Source organism: Protobothrops mucrosquamatus, unplaced genomic scaffold, assembly GCF_001527695.2.
Source record: "Protobothrops mucrosquamatus isolate PMUCROS unplaced genomic scaffold, P.Mucros_1.0 scaffold31, whole genome shotgun sequence".
Lineage (NCBI taxonomy): Eukaryota > Metazoa > Chordata > Lepidosauria > Squamata > Viperidae > Protobothrops > Protobothrops mucrosquamatus.
The window spans coordinates 9,510-36,603 of record NW_015386415.1 but is presented as its reverse complement, the minus strand read 5'-3'; the positions used below and the strand labels follow the sequence as shown (position 1 = coordinate 36,603).

The following is a 27,094-nucleotide window of genomic DNA, read 5'->3' as shown; positions in this document are numbered from 1 at the left end:
GTCCTCCTATAAAATCAACTGCTTCTTGACGCTCTCAGGTATTTTGACATTGCACAGGATGTCTGCCAATGTATCCTCAGAGGATGGTGGAACTCTTCCCACCCCAGTCTGGTTCTCCAGCTTCCTCCATCGATCGCCAGTCGTTAGCTGAAAAGCTATGTGGTTTCATTTTTGTTTTGCAAAGTGGAAGGCCCCCCGAGTCTTTCTGCTCTCCATCCATTACCGTAACCTGTATTTCACTGTAACAGCTCTCACTCTTGCAGCAACACACCCAGTCCAGGCCCATGAAAAATTATCATCCCTCTGGTGGAAAATTCCAGCAGCATCGGCCCAGTTGATAGGAAGGGCATTGTGTTGGACTGCAGTGGATTCTGTGATCACAGGCAGGCTCTTCTCCAGATATTCCCACCACTAATTCATGGGGAAAGCCATTTTCCAGGGACTACTGGCTTTGCCCAGTGATGCCATTTTCTCCCATCTTTATCCCACAGTCTTCCTTCCTTCCTTCTTTCCTTCTTTCCTTCTTTCCTTCCTTCCTTCCTTCCTTCCTTCCTTCCTTCCTTCCTTCCTTCCTTTTCTTCCTTCCTTCCTTCCTTCGAATTGCAGAAATTCTTTTGGAACTGAAAACAGGTGATTTGAGATTTCCAGTAAAGTTGAGGCATCAGAGTTTTTTTCCTTTCTTAAAAAAAAGTAACAATAAAGGCAGTTTCTTCTTTTCATTGCCCAGAACGCAAAGGCCACGTCTGTGAATGGAGTTGCAACAGTACAGTTGAGGATGGCTTGAGAAATGCTTCTGGGAGAGAGCGGCTTGGACCTTAGATGGAAGGGCGGGGAGGGGGGCGGGAAGGAGGCGGAGCCCGGTTGGGGGGAGGAGCATGAGGAGGGGGCGGAAGCAGCNGGGGGGGGGGGGGGGGGGGAGGTAGGTGTTGTTGAGCGGGTACTTGGGTGGTGCCTGGAAGGTCTTCACTCGGGTGAAGGTAATGCAGCGTCCCTGAAAGACAAGCAAAAAAAAAATGAGACCTTCCAGTAGGACAAAGCAAACACAGGACACACTGCCAATTCTGAATGCCTTGGGGAGAGGACAGCAAAACTGCAAAACTCACTTAACAACTATCTTGCTTAACAAGAAAAATGTTGGGCTCTATGGTGACCGTAAGCCGAGGACATCCTGTGCTTGTGACGCAGAGCGGTGCCCTAGATCTGGCGCTTGCTCCGCAAGAGCCTTTGGCCGGGGCTGGCTCTCCGAGGCCCTTTGCGTTCTGATCCGGGAAATAATCCTGGGATCTCATGTCTGTCTTTGCCTTCAGCAAAACTAAACACAATGGTTCTCCAGCTGCGTCTCCACCATCCAGACCCACCTCTCCTCTTTGGCCCCGAAGGCCAGCTCAAGCAGGATTAGTCCAGTTGGATTTCTTCATGTCCAGATATTTTAATCATGAAGAAATGATAGCCGCTGGCAGAAACCCCAGCCAGAAACAGCAATGCCTGAGTTTGTTTTGCCTACAAGCCTGCTCAGGAGGGATAGAAAAAACACTGGTTAATCTGACTGGAGCTCCTGAGGTCCCCTGCAAAATCAAGTAAAATGTTTCCAGAACACAAAGAGGTCACCAGAGCAGATGGGATACAAAGCAGAATTTGGACCCGGAATTGAGGAACAAAGACAGGGTGGGCTTCTTGGGGATGGAGGGGATTAGAAAGTAGACAGGAGACTCTGAATGCTCCAACACAAGGCTGTGTTTTACAAACATCAACTATTTGCACCCCGGGGGGGAATGTGGCTGTGCCACACGCTCAACTTTTAAAATCCAGGGGCCCCGTTCCTGCCTAAGCATTAACCACATTTGGGGAAATGCTTGGCACTGGGGGGACCACATATTGTTTGTGTGGAGGGAGGGGGGGCTCCCTGCAAAGATATTGACAAGCTGCAAATATACGTGCTGTGGATGCATAAATAAATGCATATACTGACATGAAAATGTCCCGCGTGTCCTATTTAATTTCCATTTCCAAAATCCACAGAAGGAAGGTGAACTAAACCCGGATGGCAATTTGGAGGTTTTGAATTGATCTCGTACGCATTTGGTAATGTAGCTAAGTGAGACCGTTGTTAAGCGAGCTTTGCCCCATTTTATGACCTTTGTGGCCACTGTGAAATGAATCACTGTGGTTGTTGAGCTAGTAACACAGTTGTGAAGTACATCCGGCTTCCCCGTTGACTTTGCTTGTCAGGTCGCAAAAGTTGATCATGTGACCCCGGGACGCGGCGACCGTCGTAAATAGGAGCCATTTGCCAAGCATTCGAATTCTGATCACGTGACCGTGGGGATGTGAAAAATGGTCCTAAGTCACTTTTTTCACTGATGTAACTTTCAACCTTCACTAAAGGAATGGTTGTAAGTCGAGGACTACCTGTATTTATTGCTACCTAGATGTTAAAGAACTGTATTTTATATAGAAAGTAATAAATATTCATATATAGCAAAGAATATCGGCTCTTGATAATGAAATTCCTTCCATACCTTATTTTGCATGCAAGTTTGTGCAGTTGGCAATTTCCCTTTTTAATGCACAGACTGGAGGGAGGGGAGAGATAAAGGGCATTAAGAGCTCCTGAAGCTTTAAGGTTGAACACGTCTAATAGCTGGCTAGCTAACGCCTTAAAAAGCCACCGCTTGTCATGCAAAGGAAAAACACAGCTGCAGAATTCCACAAGTACAACCCATTAATTAAGGCCCCCATTCCCAATCCTATTAATAATCTTGGTTTTTTTTGGGGGGGGAAACAGCCCTCGTGCCTCTTTTAAAGTAGGGAAGGCACGTGGGCATTTGGGCTGTCCTCTTGAAAGTAAAAATAACCTCATTAATGCCGAGAAAATTGCAAACCTCGGCCCTTGAAAATGTGAGCCGACCGTAAGCCACCACGTGACCATAGTCCTTTGCTCTGATTGCAAACAGCTGTGCTTGGTGGCAACCTTCCTCAGGGAAATTCATTTCACAACTTTGTTCAGCCCTATCCCTGAAAATCAGCTGCAGAAATGCGATTTGCCTCTTGCCTCACCAGCAGAATCAAAAATGAGCAATCCTGCCTCAATGATGCGAGGCTGGGAACCATGGGCTGAGGAACATTTCCCCAGGCACCTTTGCCACTGTAAACTGGCCAGGCCAGGGGGTTCTGCAGGGAGCTGGGTCCAAAAAGTTAAGTTGTGGGGCACAACCACATGATGGCAGCTCTGCCCTTTATTCTTGCCAGGTGTTGTGGCTGCCATCCTGACTTCTTTGCCCCCTACCGGATCTCCTTCCATTGGTGGCACAAAGCAGCCTTCCTGAGCGATTCTGGAAAATGAAATTCTACCCCAGTTGGCAAGAATTCGCGTGCAATGCAACCAGCGTCTGACTGGGACCAGTTTTCAAAATAATATTTTCTGCAGATGTTTTTGGCCTCTACACCAGGGGTGTAGCATAAGCTTTTGTGAGCTCATAGACTAACAGGACTGTTCTCCAACTACGCCTAAAAAGTTGATCTTGGTTTCTTATTTTTTCAGATCTGTTCTTGATTTCCACTTAAATTGGTATGTATGCTATGCATATTTCATCAAAGATTTACATTCTGCTTGCAAATTTTGCCTGATGTTCAAAGTTCTTGTCTAAGTGCAGTTTTTGAATGTTGTTTCCATTCGTCTGTGTTCTCTTGTGCAGATTTGGCTAACTGTGAACTGCTTTCAAATTTGAGGCAATGAAGATGCTAAGGCTAAGCAATAGTTATATTTTAGATTGCAAAACGGGTTGAACATGGAAATTAATTGTTTGCCTTTAATCTACAGTTTTGTTTCGTGTTCTCTATCAGAGCACTTGAAATTTGTGAGGCAGCAAGAAAATACTTCACAGAAAATACATGTTAACTAAGAAGCAAAAATCCCAAAACGAATGCTTGGCAGGAATCCAATAGAGCAGCATTTGCATCTCTTTAGCCTTCATTCTTACATCATTCCTTTGTTATAAAACTGGTCCAGAGGGATTTTTACCAGCTTTTCAATGGAACAAAATTTAAAGGAACAGGAAACCTCCCACATGCAGATTCAGATAATCAGTAGCCCTGGAACTTAGCTGCTTGCACTTCGGGGATTTGTCTGGCAAACAATATCGAATACACAATAACAGAGTTGGAAGGGACCTTGGAGGTCTTCTAGTCCAACCTCCTGCTTAAGCAGGAGACCCAAAGAAGTTGTATGCAGTGAGTGAAGGAGAAGGGGGATTACCTTGTCTCCTGGCTGTGGTCGCATGACGGACACTCGGTCGTAACCTTTCCTCAGAAGAACCCAGAGGGCATCCAGCTTTCCCTGTAAAACAAGGAAATGGTACCATATATCTGCTACAAGACTGGCACAAAATAAATCAGCTTGCAAAAGAGGCAGAAGCCCCAGTGCACAAAAACACATCCATCTTTTTCATTAATGTGATAAAATTAGAAATCAAAACACCACCTTGACTCACACATGAAAGAAAAAACACACCATCCATGTACTAAAAACAATTGGGCTACTTTCTGAGTCTTCCTCAGACTTTTTGTTGGGAAACAGATCTGCATTTGATTTTATGTACCCCAACATAGTCATTGATGATGCTAAGAATTGGAGCCTAAGATTTCTAAGTGGGGCACCAGTTGGAAAAGGGTCTCTGAGCCATTTTGACTCCCCCTTTTCAGGGCCATCTGTGCCTGCTCCTCCAGAGGGATTCATGGGCGATGGACAAATTCCGTTTTCTCACAAGGATCTGTTCTATGTACTCCGTCCAGCAAGGAGTGGTATCATAGTCCCAAGTTCACTCTATACTCTTACAAACATTGAATGACTTGATTTCTAGTATTTATACTCTGCTCCGTCTTTTGGGCAGAAAACAAGAAAATAAAACATTCAGTACAAGGAAGGTGGAAGCAATAATGGAGGAGAGCTGTTGTCTTCTCATGCATGCTTATGAGCTTCCTGGCTCCACCTGGTTGGCCACTCTGACCCAAAATGCAGAGACATTATTGTGGTGAATGTAAACATGAAGAGAGCTCAGGCCTGTCTGAAGAGCATGTCTCATTTTTTCTGTGCTACAACAGACAGCCCAAAGGATGCACAGCACACCAGAGAGAGCAGATGTCAGATTCCTGCTCCATCCTGCAAGTCCCACAGTGATTGTGGGTCTGTCATTCTATCTCTCAGCTGAAGAAGGAGTCAGTCCACTAAGATTCTTCAAACAAACGTGGATAAATAAATAAGCATGTCCCACAATGGCAATATTCCAGATTTCTTAACTATAAAGGAGAAAATAATACTGGAAAGTCATTTCGATAGGGGAACAAATGGGCTCCTTGCTGTTCCTTATTTTAACATGCTTGTAGAGGCTGCTCTTCATCAGAATAGCCATCTGCAAGGCTTAGTTTAAACCAGGTCCTGTTCCCCAGAGTGTGATTTTGGTACCAAATTTCTCTTTGTTGCTAGTGCAAGTTTTAATACCTAGCAGCCTACAAGAAAATGTGCAAAGTCTTCAAAAAATAGTTCACAGAAGAGAAGAGACACAAAACAAAACCTATGCATTGGAAGGATCTTATGGGTTATCTAATCCAACCCCTTTCTTGTGATAGGGATCCCCGAAATAATCCAAAACAAGAAGCCATCTACTGATGTAGACCAGAGGTTCTCAACCAGAGTTCAAAACAGCCCAAGCCACAGCTGATGGGTGCAGGGTCGTGCTAGAGTTCAACCATGATGTAAGATAAAGGCAGCTTCTTTTCTCCCACTTCATGGTCCAACATCTCAACAGGTTCATTGCTGTCTGGGCTACTCCAGGTCTCTGGGTAGGGAAAGCTCAGAAGTTTATTGGATCCAAGGAAAGAGGATTGTTTGAAGGTTGCAGACTCTCCCAATTGAAGGATGCACTCTCCCAGTGTCCAAGCAGAAAAGTCTTGGAGGACAGCATCCCCCAAATGGAAGGAAAGGGGACATGCCTTCACTTGGCCTAGAATGGCCAACAGAAGCTGGTTGATCACCCACGTCATTTGACAATACATCAGAAAAAAGACTGGTGAAACACATCAGCTTGTTGGCTTTTTAGGGAGAAGACCACGAAGAACTCCAAAACTGTTACCCCAGATCTGCTTCTGGCATGGGCTGGGAAGAAGAAGAGGGATGTGGCAGAAAAACGAAAGCAAAACATGGCAGTACAGTGGGATATGTGAACCCAGGGTATGTAAATAATTTAAATTTAGTTTGGAAGCTAATATGTAGACATGTGCAACACTATTGCAGGAAAAATAGGAAAACCTGCTGGTCCTGGAATTCAGCTACCAAAATATCAAGTTTATTTTTCTTCCTTGTTTAAAGGAATAAGATTCTAGTCGTTCTACAACATTGGAATCTTGAGATCCCAATAAGTGGCTGGATCGAGTTTCTAGTGAACTTTTGTGACCTTTACAATTCCTTGTTTCTTCCAAGGTCTGGCAGAAGCAGAATTAATTATGCAAAGCCAAGCAAAAACCAAAAGCAAAAGAAAAGGAATGAAAAAAAAATATTTGGGCTAGAAATGCCTAATTTATGCATGCCACAAAATCCAGCTTTTCTTGGCCCAAGAGGCTGATATTTTTAGGACAATCTTGATTGTAATGAATTATAAGCAGTGCTGCTGGTTCACTGCTGGGTGAATATAAAAGGAAATATAAATATAAAATATAATAAAAGGAAAAAATAAATAATATAGATCTACAGGCCCCACAATCAAGCAGAAGACATAGATGAGCTCTTTGCTAATCAATTAACAAATTTATGTAGGAAATATACCACAGTAGTAATGGGAGACTTTAACTACCGTGATATCAACTGGGAGACAAACTTTGCAGCAAGTGGGAGATCAAACAGATTCCTAACCAACTTCGTTGACAGCTTTGTCATCCAAAAGGTAGAGGAGGGAACTAGAGGAAAAGCTATAGTAGACCTAATTCTTACTAATAGAGAAGAAGGGATAGAGGGAGTTGAAACTGCAGGAACCGTGGGCAAGAGTGGCCACGTCATACTGAAATTCAATATAATGCAAACACAAGCAATAGAATATAATTCAACCAGGGTCTTAAACTTTAAAAGAGCTGACTTTAAGAAACTCAGAGAGGGCCTAAGAAAAATTCCATGGATAAAAATCCTAAAGGGGAAAAACAACTTAGGTAACGTGGGAAACACTGAAAAATACAATCATAAAAGCTCAGTCCAACACAATACCACTAAAGAAGAAAAACAAGAAATCCAAGAAGAAATACTTAGTTTGGTTACTTCTCTCCCTGTGACCCCTCCAAGGACGAGAGAGCAATTAAGTTACAGTAACTGGATAAGCAAGGATGAAGTCATGGATGCTTCTTTTAGACATCATTTGTGTGGTGATGTCTCAATATGCATGAAAATTTTATTATCACCATAATAAACCCAACAGCTGTGTTAGTTTAATTTATTGAGTAGCCCACAGGCCATATCAGAATACAGAGTCCCAAACATATAATATTAATAAAATCTTATAAAAATAATTTAAAATGAAATTGGAGTAAAATACAATAATTTAATATATAGATAAGTAAAATAAGATAAAATTATATTTCAACACCACCCCTACAATCTACCTCAATCAGTCCCACATAAGCTGATCTTATCCGAACCATTTTACTTAAGTACTGTGCTGTGTTAAGTGTTGTTTTCAGATTCTGGCCACACATAAGATATGGTGTTTTAATATGGGGTTCCCAATGGGTCATTTGTTTAATATATGAACCAAGGTACCTGTCTCTCACCCTCTTATACAAACAACAATCAAACATTATGTGAGCCAAGTCTTCTACTTCTACCGCTACGCAAATGCAGATACGTCGAGCATATGGAATAGAATGGAACCTCCCATATCTCACCATTGTATCAAGCTGTTCGAATCTCGCTCGCATAATAAACCCAACAGCCAAGAGACATACCTTGATAGGAGAATACCACTTGTGTGGTGAGGAGGACCTGCGTATGCTGCTTCCAAGATTCCTTGGCTCTGGGAACTCATACTCTTGTTCTGGCATCTTGACTCGTGCATTCTTGGCCTTCTCCAGCTTCGCCCCTTCTTCGGTTGATCCCTTTTCTCCCCAACGAACCTAAAAGGGAAACATTTCCATCAATTTGATCTCAAGCTCTTCTCTAATGACTCCATCCAGAGCTGTCTAAGGAGAAGTGGAGGTTGGTAACTTCATGTGGGATTTTGCTTCAGAGATTCTTTGATCTCATCAAGTTCACAAATGCAATGACTACATTTGAAGACTTTGGAGCAACATACCAGTGAAAAACCTTGAGTTTACAATCATTCTTGGACCTCTCATTCTTGTACCTCACATCCTGGCCCTAAAATTCCTGGAAGGCCACTAGATAGCCTTATCAAGGAACTAAACCAGGTCAACAGTTGATTCAGAGTTACCCCCCTCCCTTTCCTGGTGCACATAAATTAGCCAGAAAGTTTTACATACTTAATTACTAGCTTTATCAGTTAGAAACAGAAGAGTGAAAGTTGTGATACATTAGTAATGAACCCCTCTCTGGGAAGGCCATCTTTGATCAGGGTTGGAAATATCTGCATTTATTATACTCCTATATAAAGGTTGTTTGAACGCTCCTTAAGGGGGCTGAACCTTGTATTCATTGAAGCCTGTGCTGTTCAAATATACTTGGTTCAAGCGGATTGTGTGGTCTCCATTCATAAATTGGACTGTGGGGAATTTTCCTCTTCAGAGACCACCCTACCTCCATCCGCTTAATGCCTCCAACTCCACGCCCACCATAATAGGAAGCATCCACCGTCGGCCACTTTTTCTTGGGAAGTCCATCATCATCTTCCTCCTGAAAGAGAGAGAAAATATAGGCATCAACAATGAACTATCAGAACTTCTAATCCTCGGACAGAAAGAAGTTGTTGCGAAGAAGATAAGATAAAGATAAACCTTTATTGTCATTTTTTACTATGAGCGCACTAACTCACATTAAAACCTTAGTTAGCTGACTAGCAAAAAGTTCATCTATTTCCTCTGTTTGGTTGGGTGGCCTATAGTCTACACCTATGGCAATGTCATTTCCCCCCCTTTTATATTGACCCAAATGCATTCAAGGCAGTTTTCATCATTGAACTGAGCTATGCGAGTGATGGGATAGCGCGCATGTGCACCCGTGCATCTCAACTTGTGTGAGCAGCAGGTTGGCGCACACCCGCATGTGCGTGCAGCTCAACCTGTGCACATTGAGCTGCACCCGTGTAGGCATGTGCACCAGCTCTCAGCTTGCGCAAATTGAGCCATGTGCACGCTCTCAGGGCCCGGTTCGAAATAGGCCACCGCCCAGTACTGCGCTAAGGCCCAGGGGTTGGGGACCCCTGCTCTGTTGGCGACGGTCCAAATCTTTTTCTGCCTTTACACCTTAATTAAAACCCAGCTGAGTTCTACCTCTTTATTCCCTCCTTTTCTGCCCAGACACTTTTGTAAGTTTTTTTTTTTTCCTGCCTGAAATCTGGGAGGAAAGCCATCTTTTTGCCTTCGCTGCTGCCTCTCTTTTCCCTCTTTCTTCACTTTGTCACTGCCCAGGCCAGCTTTCTCACACACAACAGGAAATACCAAACCCTGAATGTGCTCTTGGCCAGAACGTGAAAAGCCTCCCGGTTATTTCAGAATTAAAGTCCCCCCCCCGCACAGAAAATGCCCAGCCATCGTGGCACTGAAGGAAAGGGGCCATCAATCCAGCCACAGGTCAGGCTGCCCTCTGTGCGTGCCCCATTTTCTACTTCATAGGGGAAATATTTGGAAGAACAAAGCCAGCAGAATTTCATCACCACGATGGAGACGTACAAAAGCATTTTGCTTCAGAGGTTTGGCTGCCTCCTCTGGAGACGTTTCTGACCATAGCCTGCATAGATGCAGTTTGTCCAGTGGGAAAGAATATCCAGGCTTATTATTTTGTTTACTTATTTTGCTGAATGGCTTGCCTTCAGAAGTTGTGGGTGCTCCATCACCGGAGGCATTTAAGAGACTGGACAGCCGTTTGACTGGAATGATATAGGGCCTCCTGCTTGAGCAGGGGGTTGGACTAGAAGATCTCTGAGGTTCCTTCTAACTCTGTTATTCCATTTCCAAATGACCTTCTAGGAACCTATTACCTAATGGTTTATCTTGGCGTTGTTTTAAAAGCCAAAATAGATTTTGTCGCTAAAGTTAAAAGAGGTACCAGAATACCCTTTCCATCTTCCTGGTGCCCAGATGTGCTGACCAACAAAAATAGTGAGGGATAACGGGAGTTGTAGGCCAAAACATCTGGAAGACCCCACAATGAGAAAGGAAGTTAGGGTTTGTCTTGGCAAGGGTTCAAAACGACCCATATGTTTATTGACAGGTGCTAGCAGACAAAACATCCGTTTGAAGGGCCTTTCTCAACTTGCTACCAACATCTCTTTGCCATTTTTCCCCCCTCCTACATCCCTCTGTGGCCCCTCCATTCCATCCCCAGTCCATGAGTTAGGCTGGATTAAGGGCTGATACTGGTGATCATTAGCAATCCCCTTTCAACAAATATATATCTGGAAAATATGAATAAACCCTGATAAAAGTGCACCTCCAGCTGGTTCCCGATCTGAAATGATTTGCATCATCTGAAGGCAGGCCTGGCCAGAATCCCTTAGCACTTGTGCAGGGTTAACCCCAGATGAAAGAGTCCTTGCTATATCCTATCTTTGAAAGCAGAAGGGAGGGCAGGATTACAACCAGTGGTTTAAAACTACAAGGAGGGAGATTCAGACTAGACATCTGCAAAACCTTCTTGAGTGTGGCAGCTGTTTGCTTGTGGAACTGGCTGCTGGATACAGTGATAAGACCTCCTTCACTAGAGGACCCCAAGAAGGTCATCTATCCAAGATGCTCTATTGCAGGGGACTCCAATCTGGACCACTTTAAAACGTATAGACTTCAACTCTTCAACCTTCCCTTTTGGTTCTGTTAGGGGAGTCCTAAGGGCCGGTTGCTGAAGATGGCCTGCTGGCTTCCTTTTCTCCTCTCCAACATCAGTTCTTGGTCATACTAACAGGAAGCATTGTGCAAATCCCCTTAACGCCATCCATCCCAGCGGAAACCGAATCCCCTCTTCTCCTTAGTACTATTAAAGATGAGTTTGGGGACAAAGCCCAAGGAAGGAAAGGCATAAGGTTTTCTGTTCCTACTTTTCCATCTTCCATTAACAATTCACCATGCCTTTTTCCTGCATAGCGGGGGCAGATGCCATAGGCTCCCTGCCAACATTTTCTCCCTTCTGGGTCAGAGGAGTGAGCAGTAGCAGCAGCAGCAGCCCCCAGAAAGAGTTCCTTTCAAACTGCAAAGGTAGAAGCAGATGTGGGAGGAGAAGCAGATGTCCTTGATGAAGCTCATAAATCATCTTTGTCGAATTAGAGCTCTGTTTTGGATTGATCCTGGCCTGCCAAAACTTTGCTGAGTACCTTTGTCTTGTAGCTAAATGGATGGAGTAATATCAGATCTAAACTCTCTCTGTGTGTTTGGGTGTGTGGGTGTGGGTGTTCTTGACTTGGCTGTAGTAGAACCATCTGAGTGAGAAAGTCTGTGGTCTCCAGATGTCAACAAAGACTCATGAGTGATGGCAAGATTGGGCTGTTGGTTTGCTCAGACTGAAACCCGTAGAAAGGAAATTAATTTAGCCTTGATCTCAAAGCTGCAATGTCTAATTATAAGGAAACAAACACACCTCGTCCTGGAAAATCCAACATATAATCAAAGCATAATATGTACTTAAAACCCAACATGCAACCACAATGTAGGGTAGAAGCCACAATGATGACACCATGATAGAAGGGGAGATCATCAAATTTGCAGACAAAATCAAGCTAGGGAGAATTGCTAACGTTTTGGAAACTAGGTTCATGATCCAGAAAGATCGACAGACTGTCCAACAAGAAATAATTCAGTGGTGAGAAAAATAGGCAGGAAAAACCAAAAGCACAGGTATGGAATAGGTAGTACCTAGCTCAACAGCAGTAACTGTGAGAGGGACCTAGGAGTCCCTCCTAGTGGATAACCACTTAAGGAGGAGACAGCCATGTGCTGCAGCTACCAGAAAAGCCAATGCAGTCCTAGGCGGCATCAACAGAGAGAGAGCAACAAAACCTTGAGAAGTGATAGTACCGCTTTACACTGTACTAGTGAAGCCACACTTGAAATACTACATCCAATTTTGGTCACCACATTACAAAATAAAATACCAAGGTCCTAAAAAGGGTGCAGAGAAGAGCAACAAAGATAAGGGGGTCTAAACTGTACAATGAATGCTTAAGAGAACTAGGTATGTTTAGCCTAATGAAGAGAAGAATTAGGGGTGACACAATAACTATCTTCTATTATAGTACTTGAGGGGTTGTCACAAAGAAGAGGGAATTGACTTGTTCTCCAAAGCACCAGAGAGAAGGACAAGAAGTAATGGGTGGAAGCTCATTAAGCTCATGTCTCACTAAGGAGAAATTTCCTGACGGTGGAAACAATTATCACTTGAACAACTGGCCTCCAGGAGTTGTGGGTGCTCCCTCCCTAGAGGTTTTCAAGAAATAATTGGACAACCATTTGTCAAGAATGAAATAAGGTATCTGACCCTATGATTCTATGATTGTGGAGGTCATTGTTGTGGCCACCCCTTTTTGCAGCCAGTACACCCAGCAAAGCAGTGGTGCTCCAGTTCTAATCAATTCGCTTTCCAAACTGAGGAGAAACCTTTGGGTTAATACTTGGTTTCCCCAGAACAGTTAAAACTTCTTGAAGAGTTCCAGGGCGATGTGTGTCATCACACCACAGCTTAGTTTATTGCTCTGTTTCTCAACCTCACCAGCTTTAAGACATGTGGACTTGAACTCCTGACTCATCTTACTATTACATGTATCTCCTGGCTGTAAACAAACCATTTCTGAAGCACATTAAAACAAAGACTTAACAGTGACAATCTAACCAGAAAGCCTCCCTTTTATTAACTTCAGACTGTCACTGGGGAAAATGATGAATGGCATTTGTAATGCAGCCTTCCGAGCAGCTACTCTATGTTTACATGCTGGAGTAAATGAAGAAATAAGCTTGAGGAGCGTGTAATTGGACCAGGGGACCAGCAACTCTCCACTGGAAGTCTCAGGTGACCTCCGTGCACTCTGACCGCAATGAAGCTCTCTGGCCTTGGCCCTTGGGTCCTCATGGTCCAGAAGCATCTGGGATGGGGGGGGGGTACAGGCAGTCCTCAACTTATGACCACAATTGAGTCCAAAATTCCTGTTGCTAAGTTAGACTGCTACGTGAGTTTTGCCCCATTTTACAACCTTTCTTGCCACAGTTGTTAAGTGAATCACTGCAGTTTCACTTAGTAGCACGGTTGTTAAATGAATCTGCTGCCCCGCTGAGTTTGCTTGTCAGAAGGTCGCAAAAGGGGGGAGGGTGTCACATGACCCCATGACACAGCAACCGTCATAAATATGAGCCAGTTGCCAAGCATCCAAATTTTGATTGTGTGTCCGTGGGGATGCTGCAACAGTTGTAAGTGTAAAAATGGTCACGTCACTCTTTTGGTAACTTTGGTCACTAAACGAATGGTTGTAAGTCGAGGACTACCTGTACTGACCAGCCTGGTGCATTAAGAGTGCCAGACTCCCGTTCTGTGGCTACCGCCACCATCTTGAGTTTTTTGAGCTCTTCCTGCCAAGGGTCCCAGTTCGGACTTACTTTCCGAACGGCTTCTCTCCCAGCGATGGGTCACCCAAACCATCCCTCTATTTACCATTTTCTGTTCATGCTAGCAGGGTTTAATCCTAGGCAGCCCAGAGAGGGAGAATTAGCTGGTCTTCTGCTGATCCCTTTTCCAGGGACCTTGAAAACCGAACTGCGCAAACCAAATCCTTTATGAAAATTCGGATTCCACCACAGCATTGAAAAACATTGAGCAAAATGTTGCGAGGGATCAAAGCTCTTACCTCGCTGTCTTCCATCGGAGGTGGTGGGGGCTCCTTAATAATCTGAAACGGATGGAAATGAATACAGAATATTACCTTATGTTGACTTTCAGGACCCATCCTCAGAAGACCATTTCTAAACATTTTCTATCTCCGTTTGAAACCACAGCCTTCACCTACAGATCTGGCAGGTCACCTTCTGAGGAGCTGGCGAAAAATCTGAACCCAGAATGTCATTATTTAACCCCCCCCAGCCCTGACAGAAAGAACTTCACAGAAAATGTTGCATCTTCTCAGACTCAGCTTTCTTCCCTACCCTCTCATTTATGTCAGGGGTGTCCAACCTTGACAACTTTAGAATTAGAATTAGAATAGAGCTGGAAGGGACCTTGGAGGTCTTCTAGTCCATCCCTCTGCTCAAGCAGGAGAATCGTGATGGAGCGTCCACAATTTCTAGAGGCCAGCTGTTCCACTGGTTAATTTCCTCAGAAAGTTTCTCCTTAATTCCAGGTTGCTTCTCTTTAAGATCTGTGGATTTCAGGTACTGACTAAATATTGACGCCTTGCCTCCAAGGAAAGCATTAACACATAGATCAGATCCATGCCCACCAGCCTCCTTCAACACGAGAACTAGGAAGTTCTCACTGACATCAGTGGTGTCACAATAGGAAAGATGCATAAGCACCCTCACGGGGTGACAGTCACTGGCTTCAATTTGATTTTGCAATCGACTCCACCCCTTTTAATGGATGTGCAACGATAAGATGCAGTTACAAAAGGGTGGGGAGTTGATCACTGCTAATGTGAATGGTCTCTGTGGAGAACTCCACATACGCACATTCGCTTCCTAATAGGATTGAGAAATAATGCCAAACTGGCTGGAAAGTGATTGTCAAAGGATTGTTAACTTCATTATTATTTCCTCCAGACTGATGGGAAAACGTGAAAGCTGTATCTTGAAAGGTTCTTTGGAGGATTCAGCCCAGGGCCTGGTTTCCTTCCCCAGCTCCGTTCAATATTCATCAAGCAGACCCACTGGCTTCTCCCTATTTTTCCTGTCTTAAAGGCTGGAATGCAAACCAGAGATTTTCAAGATTCTTCTTTCCACATGATTTCCCATGAGATGTTTTCTCTCTGGAATACGGCCTTCGTTAATTTCACTTTCTTTCCATAATGCTTTTTAGAACTGGGGACGTGGCTCTGACTTGCATTTAAACTTTTGTGAGAAGATTTGCTGAATTTGGCCTTCAGGATAAATATAACTGCTAAAACAGTCCAAGAATAGAGGTCTGGTAGAAACTGCAGTTATTTGAAAATAAGTTGCATTGCACAGTCAGGGTGCAAAACTGCATTTTGGCCTTGCAGGATGCTACTGGGCACAAATAAGGCCTTTGGTTTGTATTGCAATTGTGGGGCACCGTTTTTTGTCTGCTTCTCTTGATCCCCATCCAGATGTCTATGATTCCAGCTCCATTGTTGATTTCTAAACAGAGATCTGTATGTTTTTCTTGGATCCACTTCATTATGATATGAAGAAGGGAAGGGAAGGGAATTCAGAATAGAACAGAATGAGATTAATCAAGATTAGACTAGACTGCAAAATGGAATGGAATGGAATAGAGTGCAGAAGAATAGAATAGAATAGAATAGAATAGAATAGAATAGAATAGAGCTGGAAGGGACCTTGGAGGTCTTCTAGTCCAGCCCCCCGCTCAGGCAGGAGAACCTATACCATCTCAGACAAGTTAAGGCTCTTCTTAAAAACCTCCAGTGATGGAATCCTAAATCCCATACATTCCCGGAAATCTCACTTCTGAAGGAATACCCACAGTACCCATATTTTTAGATGACCTCATCTGACAAACTAGCGCAACTGAAAGGGGGGACTTCTGCCTCCTTACAAACTATTCATCATAAGCAACCTTGTGGGTTTCTCTGGGAGTGATTTTCTCCCCTTTTGACGCAGAAGACCAGCCAAAGTGAGAATAGATTCCAGGGACTTACCACAGTGCAGCAAAGTGGCCAGAACCACCACAGAAGCGCCAGAGCCAACAGAATGAAGAGGATCAGCAAGATAATTGCCAGAATGGTCCCATCAGACTGCAAAGGAAGCATCACAATTAAGTCAGGGTGGAACAAGGCTTAGATATTCTGTTCAATCTGTCAATCCTTGTCCAAAGTTTGGGTCAACTGCAATGCTCACTTGAACCAGCCATTAATTTTTCCTATCTCTTCCAACCTAATTTTCTTCATGGTGTCAATCAGTTGAAGAACCTCTGTTTTAGAGGAACAGCAACAAAGCTGCAATGACATCCTGGCTTGAAAGCACAAACTGCTCTGGTCAAGTCGGGATATATTATTTTAATTTGAAGAAGAGAGGGTGTGTATTCACAGATCTCCTTCCCAACCCAGAAAACTACGGCTTGCGCTAATCCAGCAATCACTGGATGGAATATAAATTTTAATAGATCTGAATATACCAGACTGAAAACCATTTCAGCAGATTCACCGCCTCTTCCAGAGGTTTTCCTGTCATTAAAGTGCCCTGAAAATGGATTATTTCACTTTGCTTCCAACTGTAATCTCAAGTACAGACTATGCATTTCCCCAAACCAGCTAATATTTCTGAATCATTCCTCACTGATGTCATCAGGCTTTGGGGATCAGCTAGCAAGCAAAATTAGGCCTGGCAAGACTTAGAGACTTTGGTTTTCTAGGACCAGACTTTTAAAATAACAAAAATGACCCACGGGTAAGTTACATCTGCTGTAAAACAGCACTCTGGAGCTTGGCTGATCCTGGCACGCCAGAGGATGGGTTGGTTGATGACAGGAAGGCTCCTGTGTACATGCGTGTTGATTATTCAGCACTCAGGAGCTGGAAGCGGAATCGAGCGGTTGCACCACCAGAGTTTAGCACCACATGGATGTGGTCTTGGGTGCCCAACTCTCACTTCTCCTGTTTCATGGCTGAGAAAAACCCATCTAGAGCACCAAAGCATTTGGAAGGCCCCACCTTGAAAGAACCCACATTAAAGAATGGTTAGAAAATGCAAACCGATCAGAATGGAAGTTTGCTGCCTATCCTGATGGAACAACTCTCTAGAATTTCAACCTGAGAACTTCTGACTTGCCAGCCGAAGATCCTTCTAGCTGGAGAGTGAATTGGATTGTCGATATACGAAGGTTAATAGAGTAACAGAGTTGGAAGGGACTTTGGGGGTCTTCTAGTCCAACCCCCTGATCAAGCAGGAGACTATATACCATTCCAGACAAGTGACTGTCCAGTCTCTTCTTAAAAGCCTCCAGTGATGGAGCACCCACAACTTCTGGAGACAAGCCGTTCCACTGGTTAATTTTTCTTACTGTTGGGAAATTTCCCCTTAATTCTAGGTTGCTTCTCTCCTTGATTAGTTTCCATCCCTTGTTTCTTGTCCTGCCTTTTGGTGCTTTGGAGAATAGGTTGACCCCCCTCTTCTTTGTGGCAGCCCCTCAAAAATTGGAACACTGCTATCGTGTCACCCCTAGTCCTTCTTTTCAATAGACTAGACAAACCCAATTCCTGAAACTGTTCATGTTTTAGCCTCCAGACCCCTAATTTTCTTCTCTGTATTATTATTATTATTATTATTATTATTATTATTATTATTATTATTATTATTATTATTATTATTATTATTATTATTAAATTTATATAGAGTCTCAGTGTCTTTTTTATAATATGGTGATGAGTGCTTTCGTACTGGAGATAAATTCCTTGTGTGTCTAATCACACTTGGCCAAATAAAGTATTCAATTCAATTCAATTCAACTCAATTTAATTCAAACAGTAGCATCTGACCCAGAGAGATTAATGAGAGCGCCTAAGTTTGTGTACCAAAAGTGCCATAGTCAATCCACAGCGTTCCAGGGAGTATGAGCAATATTAATCTCAGAGGGGCCACCACTGAGTTGGTTTATATGAACCCACAGACCTTGTGCATGGAACGTGCACGCTTAGGGATGCGACCCTTGTTGATTGGACCCTGGTCAAGTTGTCCTCAATGATCCCATGTGCTCAGGCATATGAGTTTGTCCTGTGCTCTTAATTATTCTTTGAGTGATTTCATTTCCAAGAGGAAAATGAGTTTAATACAATTACAGGAAAGAAGGCCATTTAAGTTCATTCTTCACCATCTCTTCAGTGTATGTTTACATCTTTAGGTATTTGTTGTTCTAAGCACATAGCTTTCTACAGTAGAAAAGAATATCTCTTTTTTTTCTTGTTTAATGTTCTTTTCTCTAGGCTAAAATGTATGTAATTTCTTTTCTTGTCGTTGATTTATCCCCCCTGGAGGTCTCCTCAAATTGTTTCCATCCTAGGAATGTTCTCCTTGAACCCCTTTGGTGCCCAAACTAAACAAAGAGGAGAGTCCAAATGAGAAATGATGCCCCGGTCCAATTCTTCGCAAAATTCTCCACGCTCAGAGCCAGAAGAGATGCAAAGTCTACGGGGTTCTCAAATCACAAATTCAGAATGTAACTCAGGAAAAGAGCCAGATAATTGTTTTCAATTAAAGGCATACCAAACAGCAGTAGGACACGTTAACTCTAGCTTTTTTAAAAAATAGTTTGTTAATGAATGACTTTAATCTTGTTGCCATTTAATGCAATGTTTCAAAGCATTTTCTACTGACTACTTAGCTTGTGTAGTTATTTTTAGAGCATTCTTTGGAATTGTCAGAAACAACCCCACTGTGATACTGAACCACATTTCTTATGGAGCAAAGTTGCTCAGGTTGCCAGATGTTTTAAAGTGACTCTGCCCAGCTGAAAAAGATCACTTTCGGATCACTCCCATCCCCGGTGTTCCTGCTCAGGGAATGCTTGCTCTTCCTTTCTCTCTATCGGGGGGCTCCAACCTTGGCAACTTCGGTACTTGTGGACTTCAAATCCAGAATTCTGGGAGCTGAAGTCCATAAGTCGTAAAGTTGCCAAGGTTGGAGACCCTGCAGTCTCTACTGCTACCTTCAGCGTTTTCCAATCATCATTTCTGCCAAAAATCACAGCAATGAAGACAGGCTTTCTGTCACCTCAGTGTGGCTGGGGGATGCTGTGAAGACACCGGAAGTCATTAGAGGAGAAATGGCTCCAAAGCAATTTTGCCAGAATGGTAGCAAGATGAGCGCATAAATTTCCTCATGTTTCCAAATTAGAACCTGCAAAGATCCTCTCCCTCTGTTTTGAGGTCTTCTTCTCCAACCCCTGCCCAAGGCAGAAGTCCTTATCCAGTCTGTTCTTGAAAATCTCCACAACTTTGGGAGGAAAGCTGTTCCATTGGTTAATTGCCTTCACTGTCAGGAAATTTCTCCTTAATTGGCTGGATCTCTTTTTAACAAATTTCCACCCATTGCTCCTTGTCCTGCCCTCTGGTGTTTTGGAGAATAGGTTGAGCCCCTCATCTCTGAGACCACCCTTCAAGTACTGGAAGACAGCTGTCATGTCCCCCCCAATCCTTCTGTTCATTAGAGCCAGATACCTAGTTCTCTTGGGATTGTATGGTTTAGCCTGCAGACCTCTTGTCAACTTTATTGCTCTTCTCTGCACTCTTTCTCGGGAGCAGCATCCATCCTTGCCCTGATGAATGAATGTCATTGTTTATTTTGTTCATTCACAATATTGAATCCTGCCTCTCTTGCATCTCCTGCTGCTGCACCAATTCCCAAGATAGGAAATTAGCCAACATTGGCTGCAATGACAAGGTAGGAGAGGACCAGGCTGAGAAGGGAGGGGAGGGGTCAAACATGTCATCAGTCCTGAGTCCCTTGGCACCACAGGAGATCTACGTCCAGCCCACCTTGAATTCCCTTGACTTTTATCTGCCGCTAACTCACTTTGACTGTTAGTAATTCAGATTCTTGTAGATAGGAATAGCATACAATAAACATATTTTCGTTTGAACTGGCTGGATTCCCGATTTCTTGTGCTCGATAGACTGCTAAGTATGGTTAATGCAACAGCAATCTAAGAAGGCCAACAGGTGCATGCAGGAAACTGAGGCCAGCTTCTGCATACAACAGCCCTTGGCTGCTGTTCGGCTGGCTCTGGTTGCTACCAAGATGTGCACAAACTAACTGCAGAGGTGCGGGTGGGTTGGTCCTAAAGGCAAAGAGGATTTATGTCTATCCTTTCCAACACAATGGAAAGTTGAAAAGGAATAATGTGAAAGGGTCTGGACTTTCTCAGTCTGCCTCTCAGTGGAATAACTCTGGAAACTTCACAGAACAGGATTAAAAATTCATTATGATGGAAGAAAACCAGTTAAAGAAAGACAGGTTGGGTATTCCAGAAAAAAATGATTCCAATGTATGCCACTTTTTCTCTGTCTCTGTGTGTGCACCTATAGGTTGGCAGATACAGACTGACAGATATAGAGAGATATAGCTAAATAGATACACACTGAAAGAGAGAGAGAGAAGGATGGATACATTAGCAAACAACAGAATTTCCAAATAGAGAACCAGCCATTGACTAGTGAACAATCAATGAATCAGGTTGAACCTATGTTGAGTGTCTGCTACTGCCTCCTCTATTCTGACCCACAACTGCAGGGATGAGCTGTCCAGGTTTTTTCACAGCTCTTGTTTGGCTTTGGCTGCTGGAGGCCCCGCTCCAAAAAGGGAGAAGAGCCAGAAGAAAGAAGCGGATGAAGCCAGGACTCAAAGCCAGAGCAAATTTCATTTTAGTAAAGGCGATGGCACTCCCATTAATTAAATACAATCACTATGGTGATTCTCTGTGGCTGAAATATTTGCTCCGCTTTTATTAAGATTGCCGTTCATTGGCCTCCTTCAGGAATCACGCTGGCTCTCTGAGCCTTTTAAATCCGCACCCTTGCTGTAAGGGAACCAAAGGCAACACCCACAAATTCGCAGCGTGGCAGGACTCTCTCTCTCTCTCTCTGTCTCGAGGTCTAGGAAATGGGTTCCCTTCCATCATTCTGTGCAGGTTTAAATGGGTTTTTCTCTTTTATTTCGCAAGGGCCCAGAGCTAGGGAATACCTCAGACCACTTTCTCTTGGGGGAAGGGATAGCCTTGTTTTGCCATCAGACTAATGTTAGTTTGCCTAACCATGCTGAATATTAGAAAGAGAGATTTCTAGGCCTCGGGAAACATTGGGGTGACAAACAAGGTCAGCAACTCAGTTGTTAAATTTTATTACTGCAAACCCTCTTGAACTAGGCTGACTTGACTATTCTCCTACAAAAGCATAACTCCCATTATCCCCATCCAGGATGGCCCACAGCTGGGGAATTGCAACAGGGAACCTAAGCACATCTGAACATCTCCATGGAAGGAAGGCAGCGGTGGTCCTATGCCCACCTCTTTCCCCCTGTAATAAATCAAGGAGGTGGTGCCCTTGGGATGAGTTTTCATCAGGTTTCTCTCCAGGCGTTGCCAAAGCAATGATCAACACAGCTGCCTGTCTCCAGGTTCCCCTGTAAAAGCTTTGACACTTTTCCCTCCAACCTGGAATCAGAGTTTCCACCAGCAGCTGGAACAGCTGTGAAGATCATTACTGCCACGAAAGATTGCCTGGGGGGTCTCTGGGCACAGAGAGTAAATGGTGGAGAGTTAAGGAGGCTCCTGTTCCATTCCTTGCAAGCTCCCCCCCCCCCATCCCCAGCAGGCCGAGGACAGGATATGAAGCAAAGGAAGTGAAACCAGCATGGAGAGACAAGGGTGCACTTTTAGACTAGTGGCAGACAAACCATAGTTTATTGGGATGCTTTAAGCACTCTTTATCTTAAGGCTTACCCCGGTTGTCCCACTGGGCTGCTTCAGAGGCAACAAAAGGAGCTTCCTGTTTCCTAAACTTTCACAGGGACAAAGAATTTGAAAGCACTGACTCCCTTGTTTTACATGGCTGGTTGTCTGAACTCACAGACTTTGAGATTCCTTTTAACAATAGTCAATCTATCATGGGAACTGAAGTTTGAGTTCACCTCTTCTAGGGAGAGGAGGAAGAGAAGAACTTCTGATGCTAATCAGTGGGTCTCCTGCCCTTTTGGACTAATGCACACATATGGAACTCCAGCAATATATATCATGGGCACCTTCACAAAATGGTTGCCAGTTGCAAAACACCAATAGATCATCCAATTTAAGTTTCTTCGCAGAAGTCTCCCTACAGCTTCTGTTTTCTAAACAGGGGGTCCCACTTCCAAGGAAAGGCTCGTTTTTTTNCCCAGCCCACCCACCCCGGCCACCCCCACCCAGTCTGCCGTGACCACCGCAGCTATGATCACCACAACTATGCCCACCCAGTGGCCATGCCCACCCAGTGGGCCACGCTCCCCCGCTCTGCCTGAGAGCACCACAATGCTGATGCGGCCCCTGGCACTTTGCAATAAATCAGTGGGTTTTGGGTTGCAGTTTGGGCACTCGGTCTCTAAAAGGTTCGCCATCACTGCCATAGGGAAATGTTTCTCAACTTTGGCACGCTGGGAAAATCTGGGAGTTGGCCCACATATTTTCAAGCTCCCAAGGTTTGAGGCACTGGCATAGGAGAAAGTTGTGGGTTATTAGGACCATGAGGGTGCTGGACCGCAGGTCTGCCAAATATCCAACAACAGATAATTCTGTTGTAATTAAATAGGTTCCCCGGTTCCAGAAGAGGCCAAGTACATGACAATTCAATGTCCGTCAATGGAGTTCCGGTCCTGGCACATGACATCAGTTTATGGATGTGATTCATCGCCCATCCTGAGAGGACGGAGTCCAACCTTGATACTTCAAGGCTTTTTGGGTGAGGCAGGTTATGGACCTTCAATCTCCAGTATGGATTCACGTGTAAGAAGACCTTAGGATGAAATGGCTTCAGGGGTTCTATTTCAGAACACACAGTATATTCTTAATTTCCTGCAGCAGGTTATAGAGCATTTATCCTTGGATGTTGGATATTCTGTTCATATGTAAACAGTTTGGGGCCTAAATAAACAGAAACGCCAGCAGAAGCCAAAAGATTTTCAGAACTTTGCCAGTTGCCTTTGGCTCTCAGTGTCTTCTGGCATCATCTGATGAAGGAGATTGGGGAAAAAAGAAACTCATAGAAGTCCCTGAATCCCTAAAGATTGGACAGCCTGGGGAACTATCAACTTTCCACTCTCTTTTCTGTGTCGCTTGAAGCCAAAGAACTCCAGGAGAGGAGATGCAGCTGATTTGAAAGCCCACATTAGGGAACATGCTGTGAAATCGCTCAGTTTCCAGCTAGTAATGAAGCCCAGGCCTGCTCGAATCGGACAGGTGGGATGGCTCAGAGCAAAACCCCTGGCCAATTGCGAGGCTGCCGGGGCTTAGCGTCATTTCTCACCCTTGGCGAAGAGACATCTGGCTTTGGGAGACGACTGTTCTGTGGGAGGTGCCCTGAAACAGGACCCAGCCAGGTTTCTGTGACATATTTCAGTTTCCAGCTTTCCATTATGGTTTAAGTCAACAATTAATTAGTGGAACGGCTTGCCTTTGGAATGTGTGGGTGCTCCATCACTGGAGGTTTTTAAGAAGAGACCGGACAGCCACTTGTCCAGAATGGTATAGGGCAGGGGTGTCCAATCTTGGCAACTTTAAGACCTGTTGACTTCAATTCCCAGAATTCCCCAGGCAGCCATTGTGGGAGTTGAAGTGCACAAGTTTTAACACTGCCAAAGTTGGACACCTCTGGCATAGGGTTGGACTAGAAGACCTCAAGATCCCTTCCAGCTCTGTTATACTGTTATTGTCTTTCAGCAAGGCAGAGAGAGGAGGAGAGTGGAGTTTGTTGTTTGTTGAAAATAGAGCCCAATATCTTAAAACAAATAGAGACATACGGACTTTCAGGAATAGAATAGAATAGAATAGAATAGAATAGAATAGAATAGAATAGAATAGAATAGAATAGAATAGAATAGAATAATGTCATCTGACGGAAGGGCATTCAGGGAGATTTGCGTGGACTCTCATGATTGTGATGCTGAAGAAAACACCATCTTGATGTGTGGACTTAGCTCTCGTGGGGCAGTGACCTTAAATGCCCTGTGGAAAACATGGTCACTTATTCAGAGTTAGACTCCCTCGCCTGATGCCTTCTGGTGGGTTGGCACTATGGCTCATCCATTCTCAATCAATACAGTGGCTAAGAATGAGAAGAATCTGTTTTCTCCTTTAAGGAAAACAATTGTCAGGCGTGAACAACCAGAATCACATGTGCAGACTTTGAGCTAACTACTTTATTACTTTCTACCTATAATACAGGAATCTCCCCAGTCTAGCAGCCTAGTCCTGGGAACAATTAGATCAGGCTCCAAATAACCTAGATAGGGTTGGGCATAGTGACTCCAGGCTTAGCTCCATGCTTGATCCCTCCTGCTGGCCAGTCTGGATGCTTCCCAACAATAATGCTCTGATTCCCACGTTACTAACATTGGCACCCCTTAAAAATCACAATGACATCAAAGTATTGGCACATTCATCCTGATGTCACTGAGCACAGAACACAATTTTGTATTTTGCGTTAGTTCATGTAACATGAGTGGCACAAATTTCATTATTGTATTAGATGTTCAATAACTTCAGGATACTCATGTCTCCACTTGCCTACCCCACAGCCATCTGCAGATATCAAAGACAAATTCAGAGACATAAATATCCCTCTTATAAAAATAAAAAACCCAGTTTTGGGAAATGTCAGCTTTGTTATACAACCCCCCATGTTCTTCTGATGAATTATAGCCCTTGGTAGCTCATCTACAAAGCTCAAAGCAGTGCCTGTTATTTCACTTTTCTAAGGAATAGCGAAGTAGTTTAAGAAACATAGTTATAGTTGGCTCATTTCTCTTAATATTCACAAGAATTCAGTCTTAGAAACAAGTCAGATCCTATAGCAGGTCAAACTTCAGAGGATCTAAGCAACAGCTGCTATGTCAAGTGGAAAATGCTGTGATTCAAATTCAGCATCTGTTTTTTGTCACTGGGAGTATAAAACTTTGGCTCCATCGAAGTTGAGATCCTTTTATTATGTGTGTTTTGTTGACAATTTTTCAACTATTTAATTTTTCAGCTATTCAACTATTCCCTCATATAACACATTTAGTTGGTTAGTTTCTTCAATCTATGAACTCATCTTTTATTCAGACTTTCCCTAATTTGCTTTCTTAAATTGCAAAATTCAGAGGATCAAAAAATATGAAACAATATCTGTGCTCTGGTTTGATACATACATCAATGCAAACTAAATTAATTTAGCTCCCAACTCATCCTTCTGTAAACCACTTCATAAGTGAATAAAGATTCCCTCCAAGGTATAATATAAATATATAAACCCTACAAATATATTCTACACGCGTGTTCAGGTAATATATAAATACGGGTACTCCTCGACCATAATTGAGCCCAAAATTTCTATTGCTAAGCAAATGAGCTTTGCCCCATTTTACAATCTTTCTCGCCACTACTGTTAAGTGAATCACTTTAGTTGTTAAATAGTAACACGGGGTTGTTAAGTGAATCTGGCTTCCCCATTGACTTTGCTTGTCAGAAGGTGGCAAAACAGGACCATATCACCCCGGGACACTGCGACCGACCGTCATAAGTACTTGTCAGTCGCCAAGCATCTGAATTTTGGTCACATGGCCATGGGGATGCTGCAACGGTTGTAAGTGTGAAAAAATTCATGCCCCTTTCCCCCCCTCCACACATACCTTTGAATAGTCATTAAACAAATGGCTGTAATTCAATTCTATTTGTATCATTAAAAAGAAATGCGGTACTAGTGACACAGTTACTATTCCACAACCAACAGGATAAAAACGCAATAGTTTAGAGGAGATTAGCATTCTCTTTCGTTGCATGCCTGTGTTCAAGATGTTCTGAGTGCCTTTATTTTACTCTCTTCGTTGCAGAAATTCTGGCACCCCTGCAGGGATGTTATTAAAACTCTCAGCTCAAAAGAGGGGGAACCTGCCTTTTGTGAAGCACTGAAATAGCAAAGGAGAAACAGCTTCTTTTTAAAGAATCATTAATCACCTGCTTTTCAAGGGAAGCCAGACCTGAAATCCTAGTATCGGTGGCCTCTCAATGACCCTCCAGTTCAAATTCACGGGGATTTTTCAACAGACATTTAAGCAAAAAGGGTGGATTTCTAAGCAAACTTACACAGTGCGTGCTGGAGATGATGACGGAGCTGGAGATGAAACTGAGGCCATCGTTCATGCTCACTTGAAGAGCAGCTTCCCTAAAACAAGGAAGGAGGGGAGAAATGACTTGTTGAGGAAAGACTCAAAAGAAATCCACCTCTTTTGAAAACACAGCAGCATCTGGGCTGGTGCAGATTCTTTGTATTGTAGGGAGACCGCCAAGTAGGTGGTCCTCAGATGGCTTGGCCTTTAGCTGTGAAGAATGGAAGTCCACCATCATATCTGCAGGGCCACCAAGCTGGAGAAGGCTACTGGATTTGCTGAATGACCAGAATAGCAACAGAACGTGCCCTCCATGGCAGGCAGGAGCCAGCCTTCTAGATGGAGGGCACAGGTGCTGCAATCAAAGACCATTTCTGTAAGGGCAGTGGCAGGATTCAGCCAGTTCACACCACTTTGGCAGAACTGGTAGCTAATTTTTTTTTTTAAAAAATGTTTTATTGATTTTTAACATTTTTACCTTAATATTTGGTAAACAAGGGCAGATCAGAAAGTACAGTAGCAAAAGAAAATTCACCAGTGAAAGTTACAACGAAAAGAGCTATTGTGGATAAACTCTGTATTTTCATAAACCTACATGCCAGCTTCTTGTAAGACAGGTGCTGGGCAGAGTAAGTAGGTGTCCTCCACTACAAAGGGTTTCTCATCTGGAAAGAGAAGCAGAGAAAGTGGTTTCAGGTGAAGCAACTTTGGAAAGAACAATTAGGGTGTGGGAAGTTTTATATCCACATATATTTTATTCTTTATACTGTTTCCATCTTTCCTCGAAACATTAACAGAATCCACAATGGTCTAAGAATCAGCGTCTCCACTAGATAATTGAGAGTCAAGTGGAAACTAAGTTAATCAAATAAAAATCACAAATAGAGGGAAA

General features: G+C 43.5%; 1 protein-coding gene across 1 annotated transcript; it reads right to left on the bottom strand.

The window, feature by feature from the left end:
- Nucleotides 1-815: 815 nt before the first annotated feature.
- ANTXR1 (ANTXR cell adhesion molecule 1) lies at nt 816-26,867 on the bottom strand (the record flags this gene model as incomplete). The annotated part of the gene is given in 9 exon segments (XM_029283175.1): nt 816-928; nt 931-991; nt 4,256-4,336; nt 7,984-8,151; nt 8,792-8,887; nt 14,034-14,075; nt 16,017-16,112; nt 26,180-26,258; nt 26,798-26,867. Coding segments are annotated over 9 exon segments (806 nt in total), but the record flags the coding sequence as incomplete, so codon positions are not given.
- Between the last annotated feature and the right edge of the window lie 227 nt (nt 26,868-27,094).